The sequence below is a fragment of the Rhinolophus ferrumequinum genome, chromosome 11 (assembly GCF_004115265.2).
Source record: "Rhinolophus ferrumequinum isolate MPI-CBG mRhiFer1 chromosome 11, mRhiFer1_v1.p, whole genome shotgun sequence".
NCBI classification, from domain to species: domain Eukaryota; kingdom Metazoa; phylum Chordata; class Mammalia; order Chiroptera; family Rhinolophidae; genus Rhinolophus; species Rhinolophus ferrumequinum.
In genome coordinates, this window is record NC_046294.1 from 58,344,479 (window position 1) to 58,358,091 (window position 13,613).

General features: G+C 35.4%; 1 protein-coding gene across 5 annotated transcripts in view; it reads right to left on the bottom strand.

Moving 5' to 3' along the window:
- The window catches only part of DLG2 (discs large MAGUK scaffold protein 2), a 1,874,701-nt gene that overhangs the window by 1,624,981 nt on the left and 236,107 nt on the right, over nucleotides 1-13,613 (bottom strand). For all 5 annotated transcript variants that reach the window (XM_033121658.1, XM_033121661.1, XM_033121660.1 and 2 more), the window contains exon 3: nucleotides 11,355-11,500. In XM_033121658.1, coding sequence (XP_032977549.1) covers nucleotides 11,355-11,500 — 146 coding nt within the window. The remainder of the gene's footprint in view (nucleotides 1-11,354; nucleotides 11,501-13,613) is intronic.

A 13,613-nucleotide genomic window follows, 5' to 3' on the forward strand; every position in this document is an offset into this window, starting at 1 on the left:
GATCTCATTTATATGTGGAATCTAAAGAACAAAATAAACGAGCAAAAAAAACAGAAATAGACTCATAGATACAGAGAACAAACTGATGGTTGCTAGATGGGAGGGGGCTTGGGAGATGGGCGAAAAGGTGAAAGGATTAGAAAGTACAAATTGGTTGTCACAAAACAGTCACAGGGATGTGAAATACAGTATGGGGGATATAATCAAAAATACTGTAAAGACTATGTAGGGTGCCAGATGGGCACTGGACTTATCGAGGAATCACTTCATAGACTGTGTAGATGCCTGACCACTGCACTGTACATCTGGAGCTGATGTAGTATAATATTGAATGTCAACTGTAATTATATATATATATGTATGTATAAAATTACATGTAAATTAATTTTAATGTACAGTACAGCATAGGGAATATAATTAATGGTATTGTAACAGCTATATATGATGTCAAAGGGGTAGTAGACTTGGGGGGTTATCACTTTGTGAGGGGTGTAAATGTTTAATCATTATGTTGTTGTATACACCAGAAACTAATCTTAGAAAACAAAATTTAGAAAAAGATTGCATCATAAAAAATAAAGTAAAATAAAATAAAATTGCTACCCCTATAACTTTTCAACCAGATTTATTTTTCTCATATCAGTCATCACATATTAATTTATTATATACTTTATTTAATTGGATAACTATTTATTGTTTGCAGGTCACTTCCCTCTGTCTTAAGAGCCTTCCCCTTGATGTGTGTAGGGATGAAGGGAAGATGAAGGGTTTTTCTCCAGCATCGTGGGAAGTGGTAATATAGAAAGTTCATGCCACCAATAAAGGGCAGGGGAACAACCAATTAGAACAATATAAACCTCATTCTAAAAGTCTTTGTAATGGATAACTCTTGATCTAGCCAGCTTCTTCTTTCCCCTTTTAATAGCAGAAAGGTGCTAAAGAAATTTGTACTTCAATAAATGACTCCTATTATGATACTAGAAGTAGACTGAATCAGACATAATCATATTAGAAGACTTCTAGAGAAATACAGCCAAATGACCTGCTATGGAGTGTCAAACCAGAATTAGCTCATCTATGGAGATACATACTATCTGAGTATTTCAGAGTGTTTTTTTTTTTCTTTTTTAAATCAACCTCAGAAGAGATAATAGATTTGTTAGGAGGGGCCAGAGGTGAAGAAACAGGGATTAATAACAGGTAAAACATTTAGAAGAGTGTCTGTCACATAAGTAGCACCATGTAGATGTTTACTATTATTATCTGTGTTTCTAATCTATATTCTGTAATAAGCAATCTTTTATGCTGGATATAATAAGAGCTAGAAGGTAATATGCCAAAATGATACCAGTAGTTACTTCCGAGTGAAGAATTACATGACTGAACTTCCATTTTCCTACTTCCCCTATCTACCTTAATGTGTTCCACACTCCATACAGAACTAGTCGTCATCTCCCGTACACAACGCATGCTTCATCATTTCTCTGACTTAACTCAGGTTGCTCTGTCTGCCTGAAATGTTCTTTCTGCCTATTTCTACATGTTCTATCCATCCTCCAATGCAATAATACTAGCAGACAAGAAGCATCGAGTGCCTACTATATGCCAGGTACTATATTGAGCACATTATATAATCTTATTTAACGACTTCAAAGCCCTTTGAGGTAGGTACAATTATCATCCCTGAGTCATTCCATCAACTGTCCCTTAAACTATGTATTTATTCTAAAACTACAGCTAGCTTTCATGAGAAGATTCAGAGGGCCCTTGCTAAAAAGGTAGAGCTAACTTTAGTATGTTATTCTTAAGCAAAAGTAGTATAAGCCAAAATAACATAACTAAACTTCCTAGCAAATGAGTGATTAAATGAGGGGAACATTCTAGGGGCTGAGGAAAGGCAATAAACAGAATAGACAAAAATCCTTGCCTTCATGGACCTTACATTTCATTGAGATGGAAAATGAACATTTAGTTCCTGAGAGAATTCCATTTTAGAGCAAGAGACTGAGATATAGAGGGTTTAAATAATTTCCCCAAAGTCACACGGTCAGTAAGTGATGGAGCCTGGATTGAAACCCAAATGGTTTGACTATAAAGTGCTTGCTCTTAACGACTAGGTCATAATATCTCTCTGGTAGATATTTATAGGTGCTCTGAACAAAAACAAAGCAAGGAATGGTAACCGGGAGTGCTGGACAGGTGAGAGGGTATTTTAAATAGAATGGAGTAGGAATCACTGAGAAGGTGACACTAAAAACTTGAAAGAGGTGACTTCACCATCCCATGCAGATACAAGGAAAAAAAAATTTTTTTTTTTTGTAGCTAACTAAATTTTTTGTAGTTAACTAAATTCATCGTGGTAGCCATTTCACAATATATGCAAATCAAGTCATTATGCTGTATACTTTAAACATATACAGTGCTATATGTTAGTTATATCTCAATAAAACAAGGGGGGAAAGCTTTTGTTGAGACTTAGGCTTCACTTTATTTTTTCCTGCTTTTTAGATCCTGATTAAGGGATTTCTAACTATTGTCCTCTTTTCTTCACAGCAATTTTTTTTTCATATCAAGGCATACATTAAAATTCAAACTGCAGGATATCTGCCGCTATCAAAGCAGCAAATCTTTCTGCATCTATTGAGGAAGGATACAATGAGCTATTAGCAATGGGGTTACCTTGCAGATCCTTTTTACCCTAATCATCCTACATTTGAGTGGCTGTGTTTTCAGGGGGAGAAAACACAGACACCACATTCTTACTTTTTTAATTCAAAAGCTATAGTCCAGGTGTAAGACTGGAAAGATTTACAAGAATATGCAAGTCAAATGGAACGTGTGTCACCCCAATTACATATACACTCTCTACCTCTGTCTAACCAAGAATCTCATATTAAAGAGTGAGAGGAAAAGAGCGGAAAAAAGAAAATAAAAGGAAACTGATGAAAATCTCCCAACCCCAAACCTCTAAAAAACTTCCCTGGCACCAGTAGGGCATAAAAGAATAAAGCAGAAACAATGGTAAAAGAATATCAAGATAGAAGATCCTGACCAGGCTCACAGGATCCTGTTGCAGCCCAAGAAGAATAGGAAGCAGCCAAATACTCCTTTTGCTGCTAGTTCTTACCAACGTGGCCGTGAGATATATAGATGGAAATTTAAAAAAAAAATAAAAATAAATAAATTAAAAAATATATACTGAAGAAGCTTTGTGGTTCAAATAAGGAGAACAGATGGTAGAGTGAAACTTACAGCTAGAGACCAAGCAGAAACACATGCATCTCAGCTACAAAGACTAACATAAACGAATGATGATTCCTGAAGATTAGAAAGGAAATGTTCCAATGGGAATTATCTCGTAGTGGATGCTGATGGATGACCATGATACTTCCCTAAATATCTCCCCCACCAACATCACCCAATCCACCAATAGTCACTGAGGCACAACACAGTCAGGTACAATATTAGACACTATTTCTTCTCTCCATGAAATGCTGTGGCAGAATATATGCACCAGAGAATTGTTCCCGCTGAGAAAACAAGGATGGTGTAGGTAACGTGGGGAAATGATTAAGTATAAAACAGAAATATTTTGAGAAAACCCAGAATTGCCTCAGATTATGTTTTCTGCTTCACAGCAAATTCAAGGCTTAATTCTAAGATTAGGTTGATTTACACAAAAAAGAAGTTAAAAATTCTATGCCCTATTATATTATATTTTCTGAGATCCTCTTCGCCAGGCACTGTGCTAGACTGAGTGTACAATGGTTGGAGCCCTACTTTGTGCAGCCATCTACTGGAGGTAACACACACTTCTTTGGCATTAAAATGTCACTGACATCCTGCAGCCAGAAGCCTACCCATCTTTAAAATACCCAATCCAATGGTTTTTTTGCCCTGAAATTTTTCTTTTTATTCTACCAAGTTTTCTCTTCATGTTGTCAAAGCACTTCAAAAGACTGATTTGATTCTACACACACACACACACACACACACACACACACACACACACTCACACGCATATAAACTCTAAGTTAAATTCTAAATCCTTAAAGTATTATTGCAACCACTGATTTTTGACTTTTGCCTCTTACAAGTAAACTGCAATTGTCAGAGGATACTTCCTTTTGTATTTTGCTACATTATCAAAGATTTTTAAAGGCTATGGATGTCTTCTTTTAAATGTTTAAATTAAATTTATTGAGGTGATATTGGTTAATAAAATTATATAGAAACCTTTTTTAATAAATGCACAAATATAACCCACTAAAAAGTGATACACCAGTGGTGTGTCCATTGCCTTAAGTGCTTTTGAAACTTCTGTTTCTAGAGCTAATGTGCTAATCACATAAGAATATCATTCTTCCCAGACAAGAAAAAGCTAAAGGAGTTCATCACCACCAAACCAGTATTACAAGAAATGTTAAAGAGACTTCTCGAAGAAGAAGGAGGAGGAGGAGGAAGGAGGAGAAAGAAGAAGGAGGAGGAGGTAGGAGGAAGAGGAGGAGGAGGAAGGAGAAGGAAGAAGGAGGAGGAGGAGGAGGAGAAAAGAGATCAAAAATATAAATAATAATGGCAATAACTACATAACTATCAACAATTACTTTAAATGTAAATGGATTAAATGCTCCAATCAAAAGACAGGGTGGCTACATGGATAAGAAAAAAAGACCTTTACATATGCTGCCTACAAGAGACACATTTCAGAAAGTAAGGAGATGAAAAAAGATATTTCATGAAAATGGAAACAAACAAACAACAGCAGGGTTAGAAATGTTTCTACCAGACAAAATAGACTTTAAAACAAAGGCTATAACAAGAGACAAAGAAAGATCCAAAACTCCACTTCTGGGTATCTATCCAAAGAAACCCAAGCCACTAATTAAAAAAGACATATGCATCCATATATTCATTGCAGCATTATTTACAATAGCCAAGATATGGAAACAACCTCAGTGTCCACCAACAGATGAATTGATAAAGAAGAAGTGGTACATACATAGAGTGGAACGTTTACTCAGCCATAAAAAAGAATGAAATCTTGTCATCTGTAACAACATAGATGGACCTAGCGGGTATTGTTCTGGTGGAGTAAGTCAGACAGAGAAAGACAAATGCCATTGATTTCACTTATATGTGGAATCTAAAGAACAAAATAAACAAACAAGATATAAATAAGCTTATAAATACAGAGAACACTTTGATTGTTGCCAGCTGGGAGAGGGTTTGGGAAGTTGAGTGAAAAGGAGGAAGGGATTAAGTACAAACTGGCAGTTACAAAACAGTCATAGGGATGTAAAGTACAGCAAAAGGAATATAGTCAATAATGTTACAATAACTATGTATGGTGTCATATGGGCACTAGATTTATCAGGGTGATCACTTCGTAAGTTGTATAAATGTCTAATCACTATGTTGTACACCTGAAACTAACATAATATTGTATGTCAACTCCAATTGAAAAATTTAAAAAGTGTTTTTAAAAACTTGAAAAAAAATAAATAAAAAGCTGTTGTCTTGTGACTATTAAAAAAATGCATATCATTCTTATTGAATCAGAGGATATTATCCACGACTTCCTTTGGTCCACTAAGGCACACCAGTTTTGTCTCCATTTAAGTCTACATCCTGGGGAGACCCAGCTAAGAGATAGATAAAGAGAAGCAGAATGCAAAAGGCAAGCAGCTCAATGGCCAGACTGAAGCTGGAAACCAGAGGATGCTTAGAGAGACTTCCTTCATGTTCAACACATATTTCTTGAGACTACTTTGTGACAAACTCGCTTGTGGGAGCCAAGAAATCAGAGAGATAAGGAAGATTTATGATTGCTGCCCCTAAATAGCGTACATGTTCTTCCTGGCTGCTTGAAATAAACTCAGCTTGTTCAAAGGAGAGAACACAAGGTGACAAATTCACAAAACATTACAAGCATTTGCACCACATTGTCAGAATCTACCCAGGCTGTTGTCCCTGATTCTAAGCTTTTCTGGTTAGGAACTTAGTTTTGGCTCTGTTTCTCAATTACTGTTCTTTACATAGATCAATTTAGCAACAATTTAATTTGGACTCACTTTTTAAACTTTGACCTTGGAACGCCAACCCTCACAGGACAAGATTCTCAGTTTTCCTAGCCCAATACACTGAGAACCTAAATAAAAGATACTTTTCCCCTCTGCCTACCTTCATTTTCAATGGCAAAGAGACAGGTCTGCTTGGTCTTTGTTATATAGCCCATTAAGAAAGTGCAATCAGACTCACTTTAGAAGCATGGTTAGTGTGCATTCATGCTCTGATGGTTTAGATATAACTGGCCAATATTCAAATCACCATAGGCTGACGACTTCCTAGACAAGAGATTTTAAGATGCATAGCATAGAGTTTTAAATAACCTTAAAATTGCCTGTGGAAAAACCCACATTACATTAACTCTGTTTTGCCTATCTTGTTTTTGACACTGAAAAATAAATGTCTAAAACCCCTGTGGACTTTTTTTCATCATTCATCCTTGTATCATTGGCATCTATTCATAAACCAATTAAAAGTTCTGGCAAAAAATAAGCAGAGCTGCAGCACCTACTAGTGGGATGGATATGAGGTAAAATTGCACTGACATGTATGGTCAGTGGAAATGAAAAGGTGTAATCAGACTGGCAATACGTATTCAAATTAAAAGAATGCATACCTTTGGAGCCAATAATGTTACCCCTGAAAATCTATCCTACAGAAAAAAGGCATCAGTAAATTTGGATGTACATGCAATCATCAGATTGTAGCATGAATCATAATGGCAGAAAACTGAAAACAGAAACGAATCAAAGCTATACCAGACAACTTGAAGAAATGTTCATATGATATGAACATTTTTGAGAAACAATTACTTTCGAAAATTGTGTGTACACATACACACACACACACAAACACATGCTCCAGTATGGAGATAATATAATATAATATAATATAATGTAATATATATGAGTATAGTTTACCTATGAATACATATATGAGTGCAGAAGGATTGAACACATTAAGTTGATTAAGTTGTTAAGATGGGTTATCTTATGTGTGGGGAGGGTAGAGCTAATGCAGCATTGGCAGGAAATGAATGAAAGGGGAGACATGCAAAAATGGGAAAAAAATTTTTCAAAATTGCTTTTAGAATAAAAAGTGTATATTTGATCATTTATATAAGATTAGGTGTATGTGTGGGACTATGCATCTAGAAATTAACTAAAAATAATTTTTGAAAATTCAAAAAGGGCAGGTATCAAAGCAATAAAATCCTAGAGAAAATATAGGAGAATAGTTAACTGATCTTGGATTGATGAAGAACAAAGATAAAAGAATAAAAGAGGAAAAGGTGATAGATTTTATCACACAAAAATTCAAAATATTTTGAATGTCAAAAAGCACTATATACAAGCAAAATTAATAGTAATCAACAAATTAGAACTACTGCAACAATTACAACAGGATAGCATATTTCATAAATAAAATGTTCTTGCAAAAACATTAAAAATTAGAAAAATGGACAAAAAGCTTAAAAGAATCACAAAAAATATATAAGCAGCCAATAATCATAAGAAAAAACAGTTCAGTCTCAATAATGAATGAATAATTGAAACCTAAAGCAGGAAGTAATGAACTTTACCTATTAAATTGAAAATATTTTAAATAATTAATGCTACTAAGGATATATGTAGATATGCCTTTTCAAACACTGCTAGAAGCACCTTATTGCAAAGCACTTTCACAATTTGCATCAAGAGCCTTAAAAATATCAATATCCTTGGACTCGGTAGTTTCATTTATAAAATCAACCCTAATGAAATAAATGGGAAAGATATAATGGTTTATAAACATGGATGTCCATTACAGCATTATTCATAGCAGAAAATTGGAGATAGCCTAAATATTAAATGGAGAACTACTTAAGTAAGTTCCAAATGAAGGAATGTTATATTGTCATTAAAACATTTCATTAATATTCAATGACATGATATGGATACATACTATTAGCGTAGCATTAAATTTAAAAGTCATAAAAACACATGCTGTTGTCCCAATTATCTATAGATACATATATATACATATATACATATATATATATACATATACACATATACATATATATATATATCACCTGGCACAGACTTATTTGCTGATATATATGTATGTATATATGTGTGTGTGTGTGTGTGTGTGTGTGTGTGTGTGTATCACTAAAAAAGTTGAAATAATTAGTTCCAGGTATGGAAATTAAGATTTTGACAGGCACCAGAGCCCTGTTAAAGTTAGTCCTGCTCTTTTTAAAGGAGCCCTGCACAACAGCTCCTCCACTGTACTCCCAGCCAGTCCTGACAATCAATTACCCCAAGGGTCATCCCTCCCATTGACATGCAAACAGCAACCAAGGCGCATCTACAACAGGAGTACACATACAACCCATACACAGGGACACACCTGGAGCACCCAGCTCAGGTGACCAGGGAGACTGTGCCACTGGGCACCACAGGATACCTACTACATAAGGCCTCTCTACTAAGATCAGAAGACATAGCAGCCCTACCTAACACATAGAAACAGACACAGGGAGACAGCTAAAATGGGGAGAAAAAAAGCATGTCACAAATCAAAGAACAGAACAAAGCTCCAGGAAAAGAACTAAACAAAATGGAGACAAGCAATCTGGCAGATGCAGACTTCAAAACACTGGTTATAAGCATACTCGAGGGAGAACTTCAACAAAGAGATAGAAAACATAAAAATGGAGCTAGAAAACATAAAAAAGGACCAGTCAGAATTAAAGAATACAATAACTGAAATGAAGAATACATTTGAGGGAATCAAGAGTAGATTAGATGACGCAGAATTTCAAAACAGCAATTTAGAAAGTGACATAGCAGAAAACACGCAATCAGAACAGCAAAAAGGAAAAAAGAATCCAAAAAAATGAGGACAGTTTAAGGGGCTTCTGGGACATCAAGCAACCAACATTCATATCATATGGAGAAGAGAGAGAGCAAGGAATTGAAAACCTTTTTGAAGAAATAATGAAGGATACTTCCTTAACCTGGCAAAGGAAATAAATACACAAGCCCAGGAAGCTCAGTGAGTCCCAAACGAGATGAACCCAAAGAGGTCCACACCAACACACATCATAATTAATATGCTAAAGCTTAAAGACGAAGAAAGAATCTTAGAAGTAGCAAGAGAAAAGTAGTTAGTTACCTACAAGGGAGCTCCCATAAGACCGTAAGCAATTTTCTCAACAGAAACTTTGCAGGCCAAAGGGGATTGGCAGGGAATATTCAAAGTAACGAAAAGCAAGGACCTACAACCAAGATCACCTAGCAAAGCTATCATTTAGAATTGAAGGACAGATAATGAGCTTCGCAGACAAGAAAAAGCTAGTGGAGTTCATCAACACCAAACCACAATTACTAGGAATGTTACAGGGACTTCTTAAAGAGGAAAAAATTAAGATTAAAAAAAATAATAAAATGGCAATAACTACATATCTATGAACAATTACTTTCAATATAAATGGATTCAATGCTCCAATCAAAAGATAGCGTGACTGAATGGATAAGAAAACAAGGCCCTTACATATGCTGCCTACAAGAGACTCACTTTAGATAGAAAGGCACACACAGACTGAAAATAAAAGGATGGGGAAAAGATATTTCATGAAAATGGAAAAAAAAAAAAAAAAAAACCAAGCTGAGGTAGCAATACTTATACAAGACAAAATAGACTTTAAACAAAGGCTAAAACAAGAGAAAAAGGAGGACCCAGTAATCCCACTTCTGGACATTCATCTAAAGAAACACAAAATGCCATTTCAAGGGAACATGTGCATCCATATGTTCATTGCAGCATTGTTTACAATGGCCAAGATGTGGAGGCAGCCTGGGTGTCTGTCAATGGATGAGTAGATAAAGAGTAGGTGATACATGTATCTGCAGCGGCAAGAATGAACCTGGAGCGTATTGTGCTGAGTGAAGTATATCAGAGAGAGAAAGACAGATGCAATGTGATTTCACTTATATGTGGAATCTAAAGTACAAAATAAAGAAACAAACAAACAACAACAAAAACTCAGAGATACAGAGAATATTTTGATAGTTGCCAGATGGGACAGGGGTTGGGGGTGGGTGGAAAAAGGAGACAGGATTAAGAAGTACAAATTCGTTGTTACAATTAGTCATAGGGATGTAGGGTATAGCATAAGGAATATTGTTAATAATATTGTAATAACGATGAATGGTGTCAGATGGGTACTAGATTTATCAGGGTGATAGATGGGAGGGGGTTTGGGGAGCAGGGCAAAAAGATGAAGGCATTAAGAAGCACAAATTGGTACTTAAAAAAATGTAGTCAATAATATGATAATAACTATGTATAGTGCTAGGTGGGTACTTGATAGTCAGGGGGATCACTTCTTAAATTATATAAATGTCTAATCACTATGCTGTACACCTAAAATTAATATAAAATAATATTAAATGTCAACTGTAATTGAAAATTTTATAAAGGTGGGGGGTAAGGTGAATGGGAATCAGAGGTTCAAATCTCCAGGTATAAAACAAATAAGTCATGGGGATGTAAAGTACAGCCTGGGGAATACAGTCAATAATATTGTGATAGCGTGGTACAGTGTCAGATAAGTGGACTTATCCTGGCGATCACTTCTTTAGGTATATAAATGTTGAATAAGTATGGTGTATACCTGAAACTAATATAATATTGTATGTTAGCTATATTTTAACAAAAATGTTTTTAAAAAGACTGCTCACATTTCTAAATGTATGTAGAATCTTTGAATCGACTTACAGGCAGCTATCCAGAAAGAATCGCCAACCACCAGATGACACCACATTTTGCTTATGCATGAACATTCCAGACTATTGCCCACAACAAGTCCAGAAGCATCAAATACTTCTTCCTCATGACTATTCACCTGTCCCAGAACTTCCCCACTTCACATTTTCCCACCCATTCACCCACTCCCTTATCTATAGCCAAGGTAAATTCTTTCAAAACAACTTACATCTTTCTTCCCCAAACTCATTGTATAACAGAGCTCCTTCAATCCCAGGATGGGGAGCATGTTTGTCTTCTCCATCCAGCCCTGCTGCTGGGGGTTTAGACTGCATGCCCCAGGACCTGATCCTTTCACTGGCTAGCACATGGCTCAATAAACCCTTTCTTTCAGGACAACTTTAACAGTATGGTATAACTATATTTTTGTTATTATTGTTGCCATTTGCTGATAATGATTATCACTATACTTCTTTACTGGCAGAAGTAAGTCGTAATATTATTTACTTATTTCAGAAGTTTCAATAATATACCTCTGCAGACTTTTGAAGGTTATCATGGCATGGAGCAAGAAGGGATGTCTTCTCCCATTTTTGTGCAACTTGATTGGCTTCTTCTATCTTCTGCTCACAACTTTTCTGAGAATTTAGCAATGTCACCTCATAAAATTCTTGAATATCTGTGAAGAAAATGTAAAGGAAGAATAAAAATGCCATGTTCCACCTCATGTATAGCTTCTGCATGCATGTGTACATGGAAAATTTTGCTGATTAAAAGAACTGCATGAATATGTATCCCAACGAAAGATAACAAAAATAGAGGAAAACCTGAAAATTGCATGTTTGCCTGTATCAGAATTCTTATAGCAGCTTTATTCATAACTACAAAAACTGGGAGCAAGCAAGATGCCCTTCAATTGTTGAATGGATAAAAACATTGTAGTATATCCATATAATGGAATACTATTCAGCAATAAGAAGGAATGAGCTATTAAGCCATCCAAAGACATGGATGAATCATAAATGCATATTGCAAAGCTAAAAATCTACATTTTTTCATTGTATGATTTCATTTATATAATATTTCGGAAAAAGAGAAACTAAGTACAATAATCAGTGATTGCTGGAGGTACTGGGACAGGGGAGGAAGACTGAACAGGTAAAGCACAGGGCAATGGAAATATTCTCTAATGAAACTGTAATGATGGACATCTAACATGAAGCATTTGTCAAAACCCATACAACTTTACAACATGAAGAGCAAACCTTAATGTATGCAATTTTTTCCAAAATCATTTAAGTCAGGTCCAAGATGAAACACAGACTGTGACAAAAGAATGAAACCGTATTACAAATGTAGGATGCTTTTGTATAATTTCTTTGCCTTTGGTTCTACAGTCTCCACTGGGTTTCAGGTCATCACCTTTTTTTTCCTACTGCCTGTAGGCCTTTAGTGAGGTTACTTCATAAATTTGTAATACAATAGAGGAAACAGTGTGGGATACATTGGCACTCTGTACTACCTTTGCAACATTTTCATTTTGCATTAAAACTACTTTAAAATAAATAATTTTTTGAATTGCTTTTTTTAAAAAGACATTACACAATCTCTGTTAGAAATCTACCCAAATGACCCCCAAAATGAATGCTTTCATAAATCCATCTTTACGTTTAGGATGTAAATGACATTAAAAATCATCCCACAAAGTTAAATTTCATGACCTTTTAATATATGAAACATGTTTTTGAGGACATCTGCTTCTGACAGTGTGGCTAAGTACTCTGCAGATTAACGAGGTACTTGGTAGGGTGCGTGCTTTGAAGCATTACTGATATTGCAGCAGATGGGGTAAGTCTCCAAGGAAAATCTTTCATAGACACACACACACACACACACACACACACACACACACACACACACACACACACACACACACACACACACACACACACACACACCCTGAGCTGAATCAGAGCATCTAGGTGGTTGGAGTAACAGTGGTGAACAGACAAAAAGAATGAGATTGTTCTGAGGACAGATACCAATGACAATTGCTACCAGCATACTGGATCTTAGACCAGTAAGCAGAAGTAAGGAAGCAAATCCTTGAGCTTTCTCATTGAGCCAAGATCCTCAAGGGATGCTGAAGTAAGTCTGTGTCAGTTCCTCCCCACTGGCTACTGGCAGCATCAAGAAATATATCTATATTTTCAAAAGGAAATTTTAAACCTGAAGGACTCTCATAGATTAGGATCAAGAAATGAGCTAATAATCAAAGATCACAAACCAACAAAAAAGGCATGTCACTATGGATGAAATTCAGCAGGAGCAAGAACAATAGGTTTAATGATCAGTTATTGTTGATTTTGGAATTTTGTGGTGGTATAGGATATAGAAGAGCTATGCAAAGTGTTAAAGAAACAATAGTCACAATCCCAAAGATGAGCAAATAAAAAGGACGTAGTAAGCATGAACAAGCAGAATGGGGGAAACAAATGTAACTTCTAAAAATTAAAAATATATTTTTTAGAGATAAATTAATGGGTGGCTAGAAAGATAAGTTGATGACATATAACAAATATAATAAAATGCTAGTGATAGAATCTATGTGGTAGGTGCACAGGCATTCACTGTAATATTCTTGTAACTTTGCTATGTTTGAAAACTTTTATAATAAAATGTTGGAAAAATATGTAATTATTTAAACTTAGAAAATCAATGAATGGTTAAACAGCAGATTAGACAAAGCAGAACTGGAAAAACGTACCCAAAGAAAATACCCAGAATGTAAC